Source organism: Littorina saxatilis, unplaced genomic scaffold (assembly GCF_037325665.1).
Source record: "Littorina saxatilis isolate snail1 unplaced genomic scaffold, US_GU_Lsax_2.0 scaffold_506, whole genome shotgun sequence".
NCBI lineage: Eukaryota > Metazoa > Mollusca > Gastropoda > Littorinimorpha > Littorinidae > Littorina > Littorina saxatilis.
Genome location: NW_027126869.1, coordinates 2,409 through 25,303, shown reverse-complemented (window position 1 = coordinate 25,303; position 22,895 = coordinate 2,409). Strand labels below are relative to the sequence as shown.

At 39.3% G+C, this 22,895-nt stretch overlaps 1 protein-coding gene and 1 long non-coding RNA gene across 2 annotated transcripts in view; one reads left to right on the top strand and one right to left on the bottom strand.

Moving 5' to 3' along the window:
• LOC138955364 (uncharacterized) overlaps positions 1-19,801 on the bottom strand; it is a 29,917-nt gene extending 10,116 nt beyond the window's left edge. The window contains exon 1 of the long non-coding RNA XR_011452212.1: positions 17,604-19,801. This is a non-coding gene — a long non-coding RNA (uncharacterized lncRNA). The remainder of the gene's footprint in view (positions 1-17,603) is intronic.
• LOC138955363 (uncharacterized) lies at positions 9,982-16,253 on the top strand. The gene is made up of 2 exons (XM_070326976.1): positions 9,982-11,118; positions 13,586-16,253. Exons 1-2 carry the CDS (start codon positions 10,482-10,484, stop codon positions 14,161-14,163), a joined length of 1,215 nt encoding a protein of 404 aa, XP_070183077.1. The 5' UTR covers positions 9,982-10,481; the 3' UTR covers positions 14,164-16,253.
• Positions 19,802-22,895: the final 3,094 nt, after the last annotated feature.

The following is a 22,895-nucleotide window of genomic DNA, read 5'->3' as shown; positions in this document are numbered from 1 at the left end:
AGAACATGCAACATAGTGATTTAACTTGTGAATTCAGAAAAAACACACTTTTTTACTCATTTTATTAGCTGAATTTAAAGCTTGGAAGACAGAAATAAATAAATTAAAAGTGCAAAACTGGTTACAGTGTTCAGAAAGAGTGTTAGATACCAAGTTGAGTTATCCCTCTTCATCACAGTTAAAAGAAATGCACCTCTTGTCGCGCAAAATCTTGAACTGTGATGCTTTTACTACCCCTACCCCCTACCCATTCTTCAGAAAAGAGTGCATATTATCTTCCAAATAGAAAGGCAAGGTAATCAGATGATCAAAAACTTCAGAACAGAAATAGGGAAGCAAAAAAGAACACCCAACAGAGTGATTTAGCTGTTGAATTCAGAAAAAAACCACTTGTTTACTCATTTTATAAGCTGAATTTAAAGCTTGGATGACAGAAAAAAATAAATTAAAAGTGCTAAAGTGGTTACAGTGTTCAGAAATAGTGTTAGATACCAAGTTGAGTTATCCCTCTTCATCACAGTTAAAAGAAACGCACCTCTTGTTGCGCAAAATCTTGAACTGTGATACTTTTACTACCCCTACCCCCTACCCATTCTTCAGAAAAGAGTGCATATTATCTTCCAAATAGAAAGGCAAGGTAATCAGATGATCAAAAACTTCAGAACAGAAATAGGGAAGCAAAAAAGAACACCCAACAGAGTGATTTAACTGTTGAATTCAGAAAAAACACACTTGTTTACTCATTTTGTAAGCTGAATTCAAAACTTGGATGACAGAAAAAAATAAATTAACAGTGCTAAAGTGGTTACAGTGTTCAGAAATAGTGTTAGATACCAAGTTTAGTTATCCCTCTTTATCACAGTTAAAAGAAACACACCTCTTGTCGCGCAAAATCTTGAACTGTGATGCTTTTACTTCCCCCACCCCCTACCCATTTTTCCGAAAAGAGTGCATATTGTCTTCCAAATAGAAAAGCAAGGTAGTCAGATGATCAAAAACTTCAGAACAGAAATAGGGAAGCAAAATAGAACATCCAACATAGTAATTTAACTGTTGAATTCAGAAAAAAACACTTTTTTACTCATTTTATTAGCTGAATTTAAAGCTTGGAAGACAGAAAAAAAATTAAAAGTGCTAATGTGGTTACAGTGTTCAGAAATAGTGTTAGATACCAAGTTCAGTTATCCCTCTTCATCACAGTTAAAAGAAACACACCTCTTGTCATGCAAAATCTTGAACTTTGATGCTTTTACTACCCCCACCCCCTACCTATTTTTCAGAAAAGAGTGCATATTATCTTACAAATAGGAAAGCAAGGTAATCAGATGATCAAAAACTTAAGATAAATAGGGAAGCAAAATAGAATATCCAACATAGTGATTTAACTGTTGAATTAAAAAAACACCTTTTTTTTCTCATTGTTTGAAGCTGAATTAGAAGTTTGGAATTCCTCCGAAAGCGGCGTATGGCTGCCTAAATGGCAGGGTAAAAACGGTCATACACGTAAAAATCCACTCATGCTAAAAACATGAGTGAACATGGGAGTCTAAGCCCATGAACGGAGGAGGAGAAGAAGAAGAAGTTTGGAAGACAGAAAAAATAAATTAAAAGTGCTAAAGTGGTTACAGTGGTTACAGTGTTCAGAAATAGTGTTAGATACCAAGTTGAGTTGTCGCTCTTTATCACAGTTAAAAGAAACACACCTCTTGTCGCGCACAATCTTGAACTGTGATCCTTTTACTACCCCCGCCCCCTACCCATTTGAACACAAAAGAGTGTATATTCTCTTCCAATTAGAAAAATAAGTAATTTGCAACTGGACATTTTTAAAATACATATTTTCTGTCAGTCCAAGGATTGCTTAGTCCATTAAAAACAAACAGCCTAGGATTTAGCGCACCCATTTTAAGAAAAAGTTAACATGATAATTGATATATATATATCAGACTTTTTTTATGCAATTACTACTGAAGATTCCAGACCAGGTAAAACAATCATTTTATATTCTTTGTCACATTTTTTACTTTTTTTATATAAATTTATCTATAGCGAGTCTTGTCTCTTTGTGTCATTTAGTTATTTTGAAGAATTCTATCCTGGCAAAACAAATTAAAAATCCCTACCTACCTACCCTATTTTGTTTACCCATGTTATTAGAAACAGACAATTTATTTTTTATTGGCCTAAAGATCTTGAAACATTTGTTTTAATAGAGAAATAACAAGTACAGCCTTTAGCTGTGTCACTCGAATTTCTTTGTCAGGCTGAAACTTAGCTGTTGCGTTGAAGTCTGCTGTGTGTGTCTGGGTCCAAAGCAACTTTCACATTCTCATCTACACATTCTCATCTACACACTCACGTTACTCACACAATTATACAATTCTACCCACCGTGGAGGCGTTCGGGGATGGGGGTCTCGCACTCGGGCGAATCACACCACAAAATACAAAGTATAACGTACACAGATTTTTCTATTGAACCAAAAGGCAAATTAAATCATGAATAAATCAATCAAGCAAAACTTCCACACAATGACACATTCACTCTCGGTTCACACTGCGCTCTGGGCATGCACACTTGGCAGCACGTATACGTTCCGACGCCGTTTGTCTTCCTGCAAGTCCAGCACAGGCACACGATTGTCCAAGAATCACAATAATCCTCGTGAATGTCACAGCAGGCATAGTAAGGTTACGTAGAAAAGTCCAAAAGGGTGCGTTAATGGTGGTAATCCGGCACACACACACACACACACACACACTGACACTGACACACACACACACACACACACACACACACACACACTCCGGTTTGGTAAGTTACCTGATAAATAATGTAGCCTGTAGATTTAACGGGGAGACTGATCAGACAGGAAGAGTAATACTTTCACATTTCCGATGTTCAGCGATAAACTTGTTTTCTTCGAGAGTTCGATTTTCGTGCGATTCTGGCGCGTTGTCACCAAGAACGTTAAAAAAACCAGGATATCATCATGATGCCTCTCTACAAAAACCAGGTCTAGGAACTCTTCATCTAAAGTCAGTCAGAATTAACCTCCTCAACACAATCCTCATCTTGTCCCATAGTGATTTCTGCCGCCAAAGAACATGTGGTTCTCAACTCAAAAGACCGATTTGTCGTCTTCCGGCATTGCGAAATTCAGATCTACCCCAACTTCGTGCATTGATCTGAGCAATAAAATGTAGATGCGATAATCTGCAAACATCTCTTCAACACAATCTGCATCTTGTCCCATCGTGATTTCTGTCGGCAAAGAACATGTGGTTCTCAACTCACAAGACCAATTTGTCATCTTCCAGTGTGAAATTCTGATCTGCCCCAAGTACGTGCAATAAAATGTAGAAGCGATAATCTGAAAAAAATCTGTTCGCGTGAACGCTGCCACGTTGTCATCAGTCCAATGTCTTTTATCCAGAGCAGGGACGAACACACTTTTTCATCAGCAGTTTGTTATGTTTATCCGCAGACTGCTTTCCATTACTTGTCTGTTTTAGATTGACTCGTATGGTTCTTCAGCCAGGCAAGAAGTGCTTGTTTACAGTGACACGTTCTCACGCACGACATGTCGTAAATGCAAGTTCTAACGATTGTTTTTTATTGCACTGATAGAGAATGTCGATAGTTGTAAACTTCTGACATTTCCTAATGTTTATTTCATTATTTTGCATACGGATATGGCTAATAAGTGGATAATCTGTTACGACACGAAACGCGTTCTAAATCCGGGAAGGGAGGCTACTCCAGCGTACTGTCAGGTGTGTTCTAATACCTTAAACTGTACAATAGCCGTCATTTATATGTATTTTTCTAGAAAACTGTAAACACCACTATAAGCATTATGCTTGTTGTTGTTTACTCTATATGCGTTTTTTGTAAATAATGCACAAACGTTGAATAAAACAGTTTAAACCAGGTACAGAAAAAGCGAGGTACAGAAAAAGCGTGCTATGCAGCACAGCGAAACCACTACCGCGCTGAACAGGCTCATCAGTTTCACTCCGTTATGCACAAGCGGCGGACTACGGTCATTGTGAGAAAATGCAGTGCGTTCACTGAGTTTCATTGTGTGAGTTCCACAGCTTGACTAAATGTAGTAATTTCGCCTCACGCGACTTGTTTTTATTTGACATTATTTTTATCAAATAAATATATGTTAAAAAAATTTTTGTAAAAAGAAGAAGACGAAGAGCAAGCACAAAACCGTGTGGTTGTCATGACCTTTATTTATCACATGTTCGCATTGTAAGGCTTCATCAGGATCCGGAAAATTCAGAACATCATATCATACACTTAAACTGAAAAATAAGCCAGCTAAATATTAACCGAAACTGAAGGTCAGCTGTTATCAGATTTAATTATGTTACTCCTATTCCTATAATCAGATGTGGAAAAAAAACCAAAATATGATTACTTAACTCAGCATTTATAAAAACTGTATGAAATTTCTAAATGTGAAGCATGCTGAAGAAAAAAAAACCCGTTTCTTTAAAAACGCAGATGTTTAAATTACAGCTGGTTAAGTGAACTGGTTTGGCAAAAAAACAAAACAACTAGTGATTAAGTTATGTCCACCAAAATGTTAAACAAGTAAGGCGATAATACAACATTTAGTCAAGCTGTCGAACTCACAGAATGAAACTGAACGCACTGCATTTTTTTTCAGCAAGACCGTATACTCGTAGCATCGTCAGTCCACTACTCGTGGCAAAGGCAGTGAAACTGATTGACAAGACAGAATAGCGCGGTAGTGGTTGCGCTGAGCACGCTTTTCTGTATCTTTATTCTTTTTAACTTTCTGAGCTTGTTTTTAATCCAAACATATCATATCTATATGTTTTTGGAATCAGTAACCGACAAGGAATAAGATGACATTGTTTTTAAATCAATTTAGGAAATTTAATTTTAATCATAATTTTCATCTTCTTATTTTTCAGAGCTTGTTATTAATCCGAATATTACATATTTATATGTTCTTGGAATCAGAAAATGATGAAAAATAAGATAAAATGGTTTTTGGATCGTTTTATTAAACAAATAATTTTTATTACTATTGTCAGATTTTTTATGACCAAAGTCATTAATTATTTGTTGAGCCTCCAAGCTGAAATGCAATACCAAAGTCCGGCCTTTGTCGAAGATTGCTTGACCAAAATGTCAATCAATGTCATTGAAAAATGAGGGTGTGACAGTGCCGCCTCAACTTTTACAAAAAGCCGGATATGACGTCATTAAGGACATCTATCGAAAAAATTAAACAAAGGTCTGGGGATATCTTTCCCAGGAACTCTCATGTTAAATGTCATAAAGATCGGTCCACTAGTTTACTCTGAACCGCTCTACACACACACACACACACACACACACACACACACACACACACACACACACACACAAACACACAGACACACATACACCACGACCCTCGTCTCGATTCCCCGTCTATGTTAAAAAAACATGTTATGTTCTAAAAGTACTGCAACTGTCCCGTTCATGTGAAAAGGTGTCAAAATCACAATCATCTTCTGTAGAAAACTAATGGACATTAATTTTGTGCAATCGTTGTTTTACATAAATCGTTGTTTGGTATTGTTATTACCCTCGGATTGAGAATCATGATACATGCAGTATGATAATTAGAAAATGGTTTATAATATTCATCCTATATTGATAATAACATTTAAAATGGGTATTGTTGGGAATACACATTGTACAATATTGTTTCCTTAAAAATAGTATATTGAGCATTCATATTTGATTGACAGAAGAAACATGGTATTTGGTTGGATGTTGCATATAGAATTAATGTGAGGTTTGATGTTAAGATGAATATAACTGAGTACACATATACATATGTGTGTGGCTCCAAGCACGAGAGAAGATTTACACTTAGGCAGTGAATTATATAAACCATTGATCATTATTGCTAAAATATGTATTGGCAAACTCCGGTATGGTAAACCAATGAATGTTCGTATTTTGTTTAATTTTGAACTAAATCTAAACATGTTAGACTAAACTGTTGTTGTTTAGAAGATTGTATTAAACAAAATGATACCCTAAGAAGGATACTCCTCGCCAAAAACAGAAACAAACAAAATGAGAAAAACAGATAAAAGAGGCAAAAGAGATGGGAATAATTAAATCAGTTTGCATGTAATTGAAGTTAATGTGGGTATTTTCCAAATGTTCTGATAAACAACATAGGAAACTGTGTAACTATGCGCGCGCTACTGAAGGTATCTCCCTTGAAAACATATTCGCAAAACGATAACTTGCAAAGTAAAGCACACACGTGCATACAATATGAGGAACACACGCGCGCGTGTTTTCTTATCTTATCTTACACGCGCACGCACACACGCACACACCCACACACACACACGCACACACACACAAGCACGCACGCACGCACGCGCGCGCACTCACACACACACACACACACACACACACACACACACACACACACACACATACACATACACTTCTTCTTAATTCACATTCCGTATGCTCCGAAAAACCTGACGTGATTCATAATCGACAGCTAATCGGGCTACAGGACGACCCTGACAGCAACTTTAGCCATCATATACCATCAGATTTAAATTTAGCATGAACCTAAGCCCGAATAGAACTTCCCTTTCTTGCCTTTTCGCGCCACGATTCTACTACGATGTGTCAGTTCAACACAACCATATGTCCGGAAATCCCCACAAGTCTATTCAGAGGAGCAAATACGGCTAGCAATGTTGGTAAAACAATATTAACGCAGGGGCGGACTGACGTTGGTCCTCTGTGGTGCGTGTCAGCCACATTATTAGAAACAGAATCGTTTCTATTGAATGTGTATCTCGAAACCGTGAACACGTAATTTCAGCGAAGCTCTGCAAATCAGAGCCATAATCAGTGCATATATAAATTATTCAAAACCAATTTGTTTTTGTCTTGCGTGTTAGGTTGATCACAGGATAGAGTTTGCTGGGCGTGATGTCTGTTTATTTCCTTGGTTGTTTATTGTGTTCACATCCATTACAGGGCCGGACCAAATGAGTTGTAAGGGGGGGGGGGGGGTTCCTCCTTTTTTTTTTTGGGGGGGGGGGCAAATCAGCGAAGTGGCGAACTAGGGAGGTCCGGGGGCATGCTCCCCCGGAAATTTTTGAAAAACGGTTAAAATCTGTGCAATCTGATGCATTCTGGGCCTTGTTTTGAGGGTTAAGAGCAGCATTGTTTTGGTGCTAAAACTAGTAACACAAAAAAACTCAAAGCAATGTACATGCTTTTTCCAGGGGTGGGGTTCCGGAACCCCTGGAACCCCCCCCCCCCCCTGGGTCCGGCCCTGCATTAGATAGAGAAATCAAATATAACGAATGTACAAAGCATGAATTGTGTTAGCTTTTGTTAACCCATTTGTATGGTAGTGGTAATGATGGTGGTGGTGGCGAGTGTGTGCGCGCGCGCGCACGCGCGCGTGTGTGTGTATGTGTGTGTGTGTGCGTGTGTGTGTGTGTGTGTGTGTGTACATGTGTGTGCTTGTGTGAGTGTGTGTGTGTGTGTGTGCGTATTGTGTTTGCTTGTGTGAGTGTGTGTGTGTGTGTGTGTGTGTGTGTGAGAGTGTGTGTGTGAGTGTGTGTGTGTGTGTGTGTGTGTGTGTGTGTGTGTGTGTGTGTGTGTGTGTGTGTGTGTGTGTGTGTGTGTGTGTGTGTGTGTGTGTGTGTGTGCGTGCGTCCGTGCGTGTAATGCACTATACACATTACATTATTTTTCTCTTACTTTACAAAATAGCGAACGGAATACATGTTCTTAATTTCTATAGTAAATAGGTTAGTTGAATACCGATCTAAAAATATCTGGACGCTCATGGTTTTCGCTTTCTTTCCTGTCTGTCTTCTTTTAAGCTTTTTAAATATGACACTGCACAAAATCAACAAGTCGAGTAAGGCGAAATTACTATGTACATTTAGTCAAGCTGTGGAACTCACAGAATGAAACTGAACGCACTGCATTTTTTCACAATGACCGTAGTCCGCCGCCAGTGCAAAAGGCAGTGAAAGTGACGAGCCTGTTTAGCGCGGTAGCGGTTGCGCTGCGCTGCACAGCACGCTTTACTGTACCTCTCTTCGTTTTAACTGTCTGAGCGTGTTTTTAATCCAAACATATCATATCTATATGTTTTTGGAATCAGGAACCGACAAGGAATAAGATGAAATTGTTTTTAAAACGATTTCGGAAATTTAATTTTAATCATAATTTTTATATTTTTAATTTTCAGAGCTTATTTTTAATCCGAATATAACATATCTATAATTTGTTTTTTGAATCAGAACATGATAAAGAATAAAATAAAAGTAATTTTGGATCGTTTTATAAAAAAAATAGTTTTAATTACAATTTTCAGATTTTTAATGACCAAAGTCATCAATCAATTTTTAAGCCTTCATGCTGAAATGCAATACCGAAGTCCGGCCTTCGTCGAAGATTGCTTGGCCAAAATTTCAATCAATTTGATTGAAAAATGAAGGTGTGACAGTACCGCCTCAACTTGTATAAAAAGCCGGATATGACGTCATAAAAGACATTTATCGAAAAAAAGAAAAAAACGTCTGGGGATATCATACCCAGAAACTCTCATGTAAAATTTCATAAAGATCGGTCCAGTAGTTTACTCTGAATCGCTCTACACACACACACGCACAGACAGACAGACAGACAGACAGACAGACAGACAGACAGACAGACAGACACCCACACACACACACACACACACACACACACACACACACACACACACACACACACACAGACACACACACATACACCACGACCCTCGTCTCGATTCCCCCTCTCTGTTAAAACATTTAGTCAAAACTTGACTAAATGTAAAACCGACAATAAGACTCGTCACACTTCAGTGAAATATTAAAATGCTGTTGGCATACCATGTATTCTACTGGTTCCCTGCAAATATTTCTTATTTGAGTTAACTTGGCCAGATCAAGGTAATGGGAGGGTTGAGGCAAAAGTGTAAAAATAAAATCAGGAAAATCGGAGACAGTCTTTTTACAATTAGTCAAGTTAGTAAATTCTTTCTAAATCGATTTTGGACAATTAATTTTAATTATAATTTTCATATTTTTAATTTTCAGAGCTTGTTTGTAATCCAAATATAACATATGTATATGTTTTTGGAATCAGAAAATGACGCAGAATAAGATGAAACTGTTTTTGGATCGTTAAAAAAATTAATGACAAATTTCCGATTTTTAATGACCAAATTCATTAATTATGTTTTAAGCTACCAAGCTGAAATGCAATACCAAAGTCCGGCCTTCGTCGAAGATTGCTTGGCCAAAATTTCAATCAATTTGATTGAAAAATGAGGGTGTGACAGTGCCGCCTCAACTTTTACAAAAAGCCGGATATGACGTCATCAAAAACATTTATCGAAAATATTTTTTTTAAAAGTCCGGGGATATCATTCTCAGGAACTCTCATGTCAAATTTCATAAAGATCGGTCCAGTAGTTTAGTCTGAATCGCTCTACACACACAGACAGACACACACACACACACACACACACACACACACACACACTCACACACACACACACACACACACACACACACACACACATACACCACGACCCTCGTCTCGATTCCCACTCTATGTTAAAATATTTAGTCAAAATTTGACTAAATGTAAAAATAGCCATAGAAAATTCTCATAACTGCGCCCTTGCAAAATTAGTTGAAAGACTGATGCAAACATGTAAACAGTGGACATATTATTATGTACAAATGCCAATGGCTGCCAAGTGCTTGGATCTCTCGCCACTTCAAAACGTAGATGAGTGCGTGACAATTTTAACGTCCGAACAGGTGCATAATTTTTATGTTGATTTTCTAATTCAACAAGCATAATCATGACTATTATATGAAAACTCCACTCTGTTCCAGAAAATGAAGTTCTCCAATCTGGCAGACAGGGTGTGTTGTAAAAAGGAGGAACCGGAAGATGAGGTCTTCATACTTGAATCGAACATTACGACTGCATGTAATATCCTGCGCAAACCACAGTCAACGTTGTGTTCCGACGAACAAGAATGGACATCTTCATTTCCCACAACAACAGTAACGTCACAGACTCAAATTCCACACTCTCTTAAAACCGCTACTGAAAGCGTCACCCCCCAAAACTGTGCAGAAAAGTGTTCAGCAGACTTATCAGACTTGAAAGTCAACACTACAGCAGCTACAGCATTCGATCAGCCAGAATTTTTAGATCCAGAACTGGACAGAACGGAGAAAACTCTTCCCTCAAATCCTGTGAAAGAGGAAAATTCAGCACTTGAAGCAGAACAGACTCTTCAACCCGAGGAAACTCTTATACCAATTGACTATTACAAGTTAATAACACAAAAGAAGACATATCCAAGTAGCCAAAAACTACAGGGGGAAAAACTACACATGTTCGACTTGTTTGCGTCCTTTTTGAAATCACAATATCGTCGGTTCATCGAAATGCCAGCAATGACCGACAAAAACTTTAAACTTTGTGAGTTTGAGCTTAAAGATATTGTAAAGATATACAAATGCGTGTCAAATTATTTTACACCAGCTTCTGAGCTATTCACTTACCCTGCAACAGCTTTACCAAGTGACGACCTCGATGGTGTGGTTGACCTTGACATGACAAAGGAGACAGATCGTCTTCTCACGTTCTACTCCAACCCCCAATTCCCATTAGACCCAGGAAAGTATGCAGTCCGCCTCGCACACGAAGGCTACTTTATGGACAGCGACTCGGGGTCAATCAGCTGCTTCTACTGCGGAGAAGCGCCAGAAAACCACTGCCCTAACTGTAACCAGAAGGTCTGCAGTGTTGCTTTCTCTGACTTCAGCGGGCAGCCTCCGCATATTTCAAAGCAGGACCGCCTGCAAATGATGGGCGCTACGCCGAAGAGAGAGAGGCAAGCTGACATATCGTCAGAGGAGAGAAGAGAGGGGAGAGTTTACATGGATCGCAGCAAGAGGTTTGAGTCTTTCAGGGTCCATCGCCCTACTGGTGACTTTGAAGCTCTTTCTTCCGCTGGCTTCTACGCTGGTAAGTAAACGACATTTTTAGACGTAATTATATTGAATGAGCTGATGTCCGATTGCTAAAAATGAAGAACAATACTGCTTATTTCTTTTCTCAGTCGGATTGATTAAAGCAAGGGACACTACAAACGCAGGAAACTATTCCTGGTCCAAGACTTATTATGTCCCCTTTCTGTCCAGGCACAAAGAACGTAGATTATTTCATTTGAGGGTGTTCAAGTCTCCCAGTGTCCTGCTGTGTATCAGGGCAGGAACCTTTAATTGTCTGTTCTGAATGGAACCCATTTTAAGTGAACAGCACAGGGCATTAATTACTGCTGCTCTGATAAGCATTTTGTGTTTTATAGGGCCGGAGAATCTGGCAAAGGAAAGGCTTCCCAGCGCAGCCTGAATGATGCCTCCCCTCCTTTATATATATAAAGATATTGAGGAGGATCTGATGCTCCCAATAGGCTGTCTGTGAAGGGATACTTAATTCTCTCTCTATCTCTGCTAAGAGATTTTAACAAATCTCGAAGAAAGTCTCTGCTGACTTTCAATTGTTTCTTTCACAATTTCTGATGTTTTATAATGTGGTCACCGTGAAAGTTGCATCGCCTTTAAAGCGATCCAATTGAATTAAGCAGAAAACTTCTTCTTTACCAAGTCCTGTGTTGAACAGCAGTGAAAAGTTGACCGCTTTTCCTGTTTAACCTTTTCAAAATTAGATCTAACTTGTTCGCGTATCCATTTCTGGATCTGCAGGCTGGTACAGAGTTACCTCCCTTTAGGCTTTTTCAAATTTCCCTTGTTTTAACCTAATTTCTTGGTTAAAACTTGTCTAAATTTCTAAATTCTTTCTTAATAAATATCAATTCTACACTTTGGCCTTAAATCAAAGTGTTTCCCTTCACAGATATCCTCTTGGGGTTGTCAGATGAGGGTAGTCTCCCATGCCAACAGAAGCTACCATTCAGAGAATGGTTTGCTTCTTAGTTGGATACCATGGGTTGACAACTCTCGCCATCAGTACCACCTGACCACTGATGAGACACAATAGTGTCGAAACACGTGTCTGGTCTAGGTACAAATACAATGGTCCTCCTCAGGACTAGATTACCTTGCGATACGTCCCCCACAAAGGGACTTTGCTCTGTAAATCTCGGTCCCCCTTGAGGAGGGTCTGATGCTCCCAATAGGCTGTCTGTGAAGGGATACTTTTTTCTCTCTTTCTCTGCAAAGAGATTTTAACAATCAGTCTCTGCTGACTTTCAATTGTTTCTTTCACAATTTCTGATGTTATATATGTATATATATATATATATATATAACATCAGATATTGTGAAATATATATATATATATACCGAGCAACAAAAGAAACGCGAAAACAATCGTCATTGTTTGATTGACAAAATCTCGAACAATTATAGAGTTAGAATTATCAAACCACAAAAGTTTGATGAAGGCATGTTTGACCTTGCTTTTGTGTGATTATTTTGATGCTGCGACTGTTTCAACACACGGGACAAGCAGGTTTAACGTTAAACACATAATGCGCGCTCGCACCACGTGCAAGTGGAGCAGGAGAAATCTGATGTGTGAGATGTCTTCACCAATGCATTAGCAACCAAAAGAGACCACGGCACGCTTGCTGCCAGTCTCACTTTTGAAACAGCCAGGATGCCAAGATTGACACCACCAAAATCCCAGGTCGATTTAAAGTTGGGGATGATCCAGAAGCGCTGGCATGTGCTTTAAACGTTAGCAATGTTCTGTTCACATTAGAAGCACTGCAGTTATGCAACGCGGTGGATTATTTGCATTACCTCAATAAGAAAAGATCGCAATTTCCTGCCACAACGTCTTCGAGATCGATTCAATACAGCCACGGACACTACCAGGAACATCATTGGAAGCCACCAGTGTCCGATCAGTGGCCAGAGAGCGCGATGAAGACTGACTGAGCGAGACCTCCAAAATGTCGTTAACGTTAAACCTGCTTGTCCCGTGTGTTGAAACATCGCAGCATCAAAATAATCACACAACAGTTAGGTCAAACATGCCTTCATCAAACTGTTGTGGTTTGATAATTCTAACTCTATAATTGTTCGAGATTTTGTCAATCAAACATTGCAGAATTTTTCTTTTGTTGCTCAGTATATATTGTATTGTCATTGTTTGTTTGTTTGTTAGTTGGTTTTTTGTGTTATACATATTGAAACAAACATAATAGATTCGCTAACCTAGAACAATGTATCGGTGAAGACTTTAGGTCCGTGTTGATATTTAAACCTACAAATTGACAAATGTATTCATATCATTTTACGTACGCGACTTGTCTTCTTTGTGCTGACAACAATTGGTCGACTTTTGTGTGCTTCTTGTCCCTTGAACCTGGGAGAGGGGGGGGGGTGACATACAGGCAGGACTAATGCTACGTTTTTCTTATTCTCAATAGAATAATTGTATTCACATAATAATGTGTTTTCAGTGGGCAGAGAAACGCTGCAGTGTTTCTCCTGCGGGCTCCAACTTACTGCGCAGCAACTGAACCCACCGTCGGGGATGGACGCATCTCATTACATCCTGGCCATGCATCAACAGCTCAGCCCGCAGTGTGAATTCGCTGCGCAACTTCTGCCACCTCCTGGACCTTCTGCTGCTGGTGCATCTTGTGCTCCCCCTGACCCACCGTCTCTCCCTCCCCCTCCTGCTCCACATGGACCTACTCTTGAACTTCCTTCACGTCTCCCTCCCCCTCTTGTGCTCGACCCTCTACGACCTCTTCCTCCTTCTCCCCCTCCTCTCTCTGCTCCCCCTCCTGCGTCCCGTGCCCCTACTCTTGAACTTCCTACGCCTCTCCCTCCCCCTCCTCCGCTCGATTCCCCACAACCTTTCCCTCCTACCCTTATTCATGCTCCTTCACATACTGCTCCCCCTGCACCTACTCTTGAACTTCCTACGCCTCTCCCTCCCCCTCCTCTACCCCCTGAGCTTGATCCGCCACAACCTCTACCTCCTCCTACGCCCCCTCCTTCTCCTCCACCTCCTGCGCCGCCGCCACCCTAGTGAGCAGTTCTTCTTTCTTTCTTTATTTGGTGTTTAACGTCGTTTTCAACCACGAAGGGTTATATCGCGACGGGGGAAGATGGGATAGAGCCACTTGTCAATTGTTTCTTGTTCACAAAAGCACTAATCAAAAATTTGCTCCAGGGGCTTGCAACGTAGTACAATATATTACCTTACTAGGAGAATGCAAGTTTCCAGTACAAAGGACTTAACATTTCTTACATACTGCTTGACTAAAATCTTTACAAAAATTGACTATCAGATCTATACAAGAAACACTTAACAAGGGTAAAAAGAGAAACAGAATCCGTTAGTCACCTCTTACGACATGCTGGGGAGCATAGTCACCATCCCTTTCGTAAGTCATACTACTCAATCAATCAATCAATCAAAGACGCTTATATCGCGCATATTCCGTGGGTACAGTTCTAGGCGCTCTGCAGTGATGCCGTGTGAGATGAAATTTTATACGGCCAGTAGATTGCAGCCATGTCGGCGCATATTTATCTTTCACGGCCTTATTCCAAGTCACACGGGTATGGTAGACAATTATTAACTGTGCCTAAGCAATTTTGCCAGGAAAGACCCTTTTGTCAATCGTGGGATCTTTAACGTGCACACACAATGTAGTATACACTACTATACAGAGTGAATTGATTAGTTACATATCTAGGCAATCAGATAGTCAGCTAATTGGTTAAAATATTGCCTGCTTGCTTGCTTCTTTGGTTGGCTAGTTTGTTAGGTTAGCTGATTCATAGGTCCCTTCCTGCTCTTTTTGCGTCCAATTTCCTTCCCTTTTTTTTTAATTTTTTTTTTTTACGACTATGGAAACACGATTTTTGTTTTTCTACTGTGTGAGAGTTTCACCACTTTCATAAAAGTTAATGACAAGTCTTCGTTTTTTTCATAAACCTGCAGGTAGAAATACGCTGGGTTGGCTACACTATAGTAAGGTTGTAAAAACAAGTCTAGTTCTTTCATTGTTTAAATGTTGTGTCTTATTTTTCTCAACGGGTTCCTACAATGCGGATGCCCTCTTCACACCTGCCCCACCGTTGACGTCTTGAGGCGCCAGACGTGCCCCGGCGCAGCGGAGGTCCACGAGAAGCCGTGGGTAACGGCATAACGAGCCACTGTGACGGACCCCGGACCTTGCTTTCAAAACGTTATTGACAATCTCGCATGGCCGGGAACGACGACGACGATCAAGAAGAAGAAGAAGAAAAAGAAGGATATGTCCTCATAAAGGGACACAGAAACACTACATGTTCAACAACAGTCCCCTCCCCCCCCCCCCCCCCTCTCACAATGGTAGCAGACTTGACGCGGAGGATTGGAGAGGAGACTTGGATTAAGTAACCATTCAATCCTCTGCAGCAAGAAATGTTTGGACTTGCATAAAAATGTATATATGTCTTTCTTATGTTGCAAAGATTGAACTTGGACACGAACAAATGACAAAGAAAACTAAATCAATTACCTTTCTCTTTTTGATTTCCTTTGTAGAAAGCAGTTCAGAAGGCTTCGTCCGCGTCGGGAGGTTTCAGTCAGTGCCAGTGGGGTGACATATGTGAATGTTACTTTTGAAGCACATAGCGATTACAGTTAACGTTTCTTGTAGCAGTTTATATGGCGGTCTCAGAAATGTTCCCGTTATGTAACATAGGGTGACCACCACATAATTGCAACCCACAAACATGCTAATAACTCCTGCATTTGTTCAGCGATTTACTTCATATTTGGTGTAAATTGGTTCGAGATATCGGATGATAAGTTCACACAGTTAAGTGTGTATGATAAATGTTCTGACTTTCATGCTCTTTCAAAAATGTATTCCAAATTCGGGAATTGACTCATGAGTATGAGGTGTGGTACTGAATGATAGCCACTATAACCCTATTTTTACTCCCCTGATTTGTACCTGTTAGTTTGTTGGAGGATCGTGCATACAAAAACCATCCTCAGACATTATATGAGTTGAAACAGCAATTACAGGGAGTCTGGAGGGTTCAAGTCGGATGCGTGTGGCTAAACTATTCAGTGTTAAACCTAGCTACTGTTGCAGACAATCTCCGAATTTGAGAAATACTTTTTTTAAAGCGTACAAATCAACCCACTTGAACTGCATACTTGAAGCTTTATGGTATCACCATCCCATGTCTCAAGCTAAAGTATACTTAATATGAAGTAATTCGCTGTGCATATCTGGGAGTTATAAATTTTACTTTAGATGGTTGTATCTATTTTGGCCCACCCTGTACGTTGTGTGATTTTTCTGATTTGTCAGACATGAGGTCTCCATACTTGAATCGGACATTACGACATTACATTCTCAGCCTGCTCCCAATCTTCTTCTTGTCGATCACTGGCCTTGTCCCAATGAAATGAAGTAATTGAGTACATTTCCCAGGAATCCGAAAGTACAGCATAAATTATATCGATCAAATTCACGAACGGTGTCCCAAATCCGTCAACAGACCGCAGTGCAGTTGTGTCCCTTGAATACAAAAAAGTGAAGTTTATGAAATAAATCATTTTAAAGTCAAAATAGTTGCTTTCTCAAGTCAATATTGCCTCAGTTTTAACACACACCCGGCCGGCCGTCTGAAAAAAAGGAACCTTGAAACACATTCCTTGAATCTGGGACACAGTACCGAACACTCCCCTTGGGATGCAGACTGCAAAATATCCTCGCGTCAGTCAAAACACTTCGTCATTTGTCTTTCGCAAACATGCACATGCAGCAAAACCAAGCAGTGTGAAACACGGTTGCAATTTAAACAAACATATTTGCACATGACTGGCTACGGGTAGGCTTACACCCAACAACATCTTCACTCAAGAGCGAATTATCGCATAGTTGGAATAAATCGAAGGAAGAAGAAGATGGGGAGTAACTCCATAACTTTCCCCCAGATCAAACCAATTCCTATTGTTATTGTTTCCCTTTGACCAGTATTGAAGTTTTCATGACATTGTGTCCCTTACTTTTCTCCTTTTTTTCGTCCGCGTTCAACGGTTAAAACTCCCGTGTTTTCGTGCATGACCTTTTTCGCCCCGTCATTTAGGCACCCTGGGGTGTTGCGTGCTTGTTATTTTTTTGTGTTTTTAAAACCCGTTGAACTCTGACATGGGTTACAGCAACTTATTTGGATTTTAAAAATCTCCAAATCTCGTTGTTTTCACTGCATCTATGTATTGTAAGAATTCGCGCCAAAAGTAAATGTTAAATGTACTGTGCCACAGATTAATGTACAGTTAACTCTTTCAGCACTTCTTCGGATGCAGCCTGTACAGTTTGCCCATCCTGGAGGGCCGTTTTCCTCTCACGGCAAATTATCATACATGTGTATCTCACTAAAAATCGAATATCTCTAGAATTTCTTCATCAATTGCAACAAAACAGCATTCATAGTTGTTCAAAAGTATTTTCTTACCTTCATATAGGGTGATTGAATTCCTCAGGCATGTTAATATCCAAAAAATGTCATTTCATTGAGTCACATATATCCAAAGAATGTAATTTCACTGAGTCACAAGACCAGTTGATGTCGAAGGTTCGTTGATCAAACTGTCCCTTTCTTCGACATCAAACTGTGCATGGTTGGTGATTTGTTGGTCGCAACTCACACTCTCACTCGTTTCCGACACATTACTTTCCGTACATTCGTCCGAATCAGGCTCAAATTACTGTCTTCGTCAGCAAACACTTGTTCGAGCACCTCAGCTGTAGTAAACCTCTTTCTCCAACTCATGTTTACTTTAAAAATTGCCAACAAACACTGAAAACCGACGAAAATTGGCGGAAAACTGCATCACTTGATGAAGAGAGGAAGCACCCATACAGTTATCTCCCATTTATGCAAATTCTGAAGGTTATAACCTTAGGAAATTTCCAGAGAACATGTACTCACACCCGCGCAGGTAACTGTACTTTTGTGCCGGTCTGGGAGACGGGCACAGGGCTGAAAGAGTTTTAAACATACAGATACCAAGTGTGTCATTATAAGATGTTTGATGGGTTGTTGACAGACCAGCTTTTTTGTCGTCCGAGGGGGAGCATATCGTCTTTTGTTTCATATTTATTGACCAAGGCCGAAGGCCGCGGTCAATAAATATGAAACAAAAGTCGATATGCCCCCCGAGGACCGACAAAAAAAGCTGGTCTGACAACAAACCACCAAACATCGTTTTTGTCATCATTTTGGTAGTGAGAAAATAAGATAACAATCAACACAGGGAGCCATGCTCTGAAACACGGGTTCCGTGCTGATAACCACACGAGTTCCGTGCGGATAACCACTGGCAATCAAAGCTGGCGTGTGAAAGCAACTTTCTGTATTTTAGAGTTCATAAAATGTTGGGATGAATATGTCAGGTTTGAGGATGCACAGTTCTGTTTGTTCATCTTGGTATTCCACTCCCTCGGCTTTCAGTTGTGAGTAATAAGCTTATAGTAATCGAATGTGGAAGCTACGTTGAGTCAAAGGTCACAGAAGATTTGCGTCGTGCAGCGAAGGAAAGAATCGCGATCTTGTTTCCGACTCAGTACCTCTTTGTTTTTCATTAGACCTGTCAATCTGCTTGCTCGGCTTTGTGAGATGTTTGCATATCTTGTTGTTATTTTCTTTGCTTTTATCATTATTTCTTATTTGTGCTTCGTTTATCGATACAACGTCTTGTGCACGGGTCAAAATGTGTGTGTCAGCTCAGGGGTCAATTGGTTTGACTTGAACTTGACGTTCGTGTTTCTCACACAAAGATACACGCACTCCATGACTTTGTAAGAAGACATGACATATCGGTAGGTTTCATTTGTTTGTGACGAATTTATTGAAGTATTTTTGGTTTTTTGTTTACTTTTGCCAGTTTGTTTTTGGAACTTTGCAAAGCAGTGTCTTGTCGTCTGTTTAGGTCTGGGGAAACGCCAATGAAAAGAGCCGAAGAATCCTCGAGCGTTTCTATTGGGTTTGCTTTTGATTATCCATGTTATAGAGCTTCCTGCAACTATGGTAACCGGGGATTTATTCCCCGGGGAACATGAGATTTATTTACCAGGTGCTTGTGAATGAAAACTCGTGAAAATGATGACAAATAATGTTATTGTTTATCGATAAAAAAAATAGTGCAAAAAAATATAAAAAATAAAAGAATAAAGAGCAAAATACAATCTCTACACATTGTCGGGCAGACTAATTCCATCAGACATGATTGTTATAAAATCATAAATACATAAATGGACAAGAATGTATTAATCAATGCTGTTGTGTCTGCGGTGTCAAAATTTGCGACATCAACATAATAATGAATCCACACATATACATATGCATAATTATGTACATGAACTTAAACATTTTCATTTACAAAATACTCAAACGTCTCAACCCTAATTCGCAATTAAACATTACATTTAAATCAATAGGCTTACCATATCTAAACTTGCTGATACACATTTTTGCTATCAACAAAATATGATTGATAATTTTGTTTGTTGGGGTATGCATTCCTGGTAAATAACCAAACAATACATCATGTTCTGTTAATATAACATTTTCTTTCGTTTTTACACAAATACATCCAATAACATGTTCCCAAAATAACTTCATTTTTCTACATTTCCAAAAAAAGTGCTCACTATAATCTATTTTGTTACAAAGACTACACATATCATTTTCTTTCAATTTCATCTTGTGGAGTAAAATGTTTGTGGGGTAAATATTATGTAATATTTTCCATTGAAGTAACTTTAATATTTCCTCGCTTGTACATTTAATTGCCAAGAGCCAATATTTCTCGTCAATGGAAATATTATGAGAGTAAGCATAGAGTGCTGTCCTGTCACGTAGTCTCAAACCAAATTGGAAATCCATAGCATTATCATTATAATCTCATCTCATCCAAAATTATATTATTAGCTCTTTATTCTTATTTAGTACGTTCTGCATTGAATTTTTTTTATCCTCTCTTTAATCTGTTCTTAATTGGGGTTTTTTTGCATTTACTGTATGCCATGTTATTTGTTCTATCAATCAGTCATGAGATTGTTCATAAAATGTGAAGTGCATTGGCGTTTTTGCCCTGTTCTATGTGTATATAAATCAAAAGCCATTAATTTGCACAACGCGGAGACCAGAAGATTATGCCATTGTTTTAACAATACTCTCCGTGATTAGAAATCACATGCTCCTCGCTTTTCATCAAATTACTTTTATGTTTTTGTCAAACAATCTTTGACCAGGTCCGGACTATGCATTTCAGCTTAAAAGGTTTTAAGTTAAACAATTCTGCTTGAAAATTGTATAACAATAACAGATTATAATTAAGCATGATTGCTTATTTCATGAAGCCATAATAGAGTTATTTCTAATATGCTGAGTGTTAGTATGAGTTATTTCTGATATCGTTTGTGAGACATGTCTGTTATCATTTGCTAACAGTCAGCATATCAGAAATAACGGTTTTATTACCGTTTAATTCGACCAAAATAAATTTCGAAGCGACCCCGCAAATTAGACAGAACAGCCGCAATGGGAACTGGAGCGCTCCTACCTAATTATGCCTGTCAGTCAAAGAATTATCGTGACCTGGGTCAGCCAATCAGAGTAACACACCTTACGTGATGAATATTCACAGGTCAAATGCGTTTGACACACAACAAACCATGTTGAACATGCGTTTCGGTTGCTTCGCTTTTTCTTGTTAAACAGAGAGCGACAGATTTAGAACCGACTCCAGACGGATGGGAAATGACGTAAAGATACATTTGACGTAAGTGACCCAATTTTACTTGATTTTGCGACCTTTGATAATTTAGATTTCAAGTGAGCGAGTCGGCATTGCACACTCAGAGGATGGGCGGTGCCTCGCTGTTGCGTAAAGCACCCACCGACAAAACTCGCTTTTCGGTATTTGTGAGATAAAGAGAGTATTATCTGACAGCATTTGAAGTGTCATTCTTTAGAATAAATCACACTCATATTGCTGATTTAAATTTTTACTTTGTCTTGTTCATTTTTAGCTTGATAAACAAAAAGGGTCCCTGCCTGAACGTTATAACATTTAGAGGGTCACCTAGAATCCGTCCTGATTGGTCAAAAAGATATATGGGGCACTGAATTGGTAATAATAATATGAGTTATTTCTAATATGCTGACTGTTAGCAAATGATAACAGGCATGTCGAGAAAAAAGATAGCAAGCATGAGCCTTTTAGGCGAATGCTGATATCGTTTGTGAGACATGACTGTGATGTAGAGGTTACATGCCGAGTCTCAGTGATTATCAAAAATAATGGTCGAAGTTAGCGGATCATGAAAAATGCGAGCTTCAGCGAGCTTTTTCATGACCGCGAACTGAGACCATTATTTTTGATAATCACTGAGACGAGGTATGTAACCTCTTTATCCCTCCTTTCTTCAGTTATTCAAAGAAAAGAGGAGTTTTTGTGCGAAAGTTTGATCGAATCATATTCACCCAACCAGTCTACCTGCGCAGGCAATCGATTAATGCGCGGTTGTATAGTTCCGTGCAAATGATTCAATTTTGTTAACACTTCTTGTCAGTTTCCATGTTTTGAACTAAAATCAAGTACACAGTTATGTTGTCATTCTGCTGTGGCGGTAAAGGCAGATAGTGTGTGTTCTGTTCATGTTTTGGTATCGCTCAGAAAATGTTCTTTCCTCGAATGTGACTAGCAGACGAAGTTTTACACCCGTGTTCCAACGTTAAAAACTGTATGAAGTTAAGTTTTCTGGGGAAAAATAGTGTATGAAACCGCTGCATGTTCTTCAAGTTGATTAAATGTTTGCAATTGATTGCGTATGATCTGTTTATAAAATGAAATATTGTTGAAAACTGACCGTCGGATTGCAGTCTTGTCGATGAAGCCGAAATCTGGAAGGGGAACTACTCGTGTCGCTAGACAAAGTATGAGAGTTACTTTTCCTTGGAATCTTGCTAGCGATAAACGACTTGTGCACGGCAGATCTGAATTCAGAAAACAACCAAACTCATGGATTTTATATTGAGATTCATGTGTTCAAGCCTGTAGTTGCTGGTTTAAATGCGGTATGGTTGTATTGTTTGCTCCAGAAATGTATATTTTGTACTTTAGAGTGTTCTGAACTTTTGAGTCGCAAAAAGTAGATCCACAATGTGTACAGTCTCTACCCATGAGCTATCGAGGATTCAGGCCCGTTGTTGGGTAAGTGATTTTGGTTGTTGGGTAAGTTACCGAAAAATAACTAGCCCTACAAGTTTACAGAGAGAAAGAAGCAGAGGGGGGGATAACATTTGTTAACATTCAGCATATTAGAAATAACGGTTTTACTACCGTAATTCGACCAAAACAAATTTTGAAGCGAACCCGCGAGTTAGACAGAACAGCCGCAATGTGAACTTGAGCGCTCCTACCTGATTATGCCTGTCAGTCAAAGCATTCTCGTGACCTATGTCAGCCAATCAGAGTCACACACCTGACGTGATGAATATTCACAGTATTCACAGGTCAAATGCATTTGACACACAACAATCTCACAAGATATACCATGTTCAACATGCGTTTTGGTTGCTTCGCTTTTTCTTGTTGAACAGAGAGCGACAGATTGAGAACCGACTCCAGACGGATGGAAAATGACGTAAAGATATATTTGACATAAAGCAAGTGACGCAATTTCACTTGATTTTTCCGAACTTAGATAATTTAGATTTCAAGTGAGCGGGTCGGCATTG

Excerpts from the sequence above, each read along its gene's own strand:
- LOC138955363 (XM_070326976.1), top strand. The coding sequence starts at position 10,482 with ATGTTCGACTTGTTTGCGTCCTTTTTGAAATCACAATATCGTCGGTTC. Across the intron at positions 11,119-13,585 it reads TTCCGCTGGCTTCTACGCTG|TGGGCAGAGAAACGCTGCAG; the intron begins GTAAGTAAACGA and ends ATGTGTTTTCAG.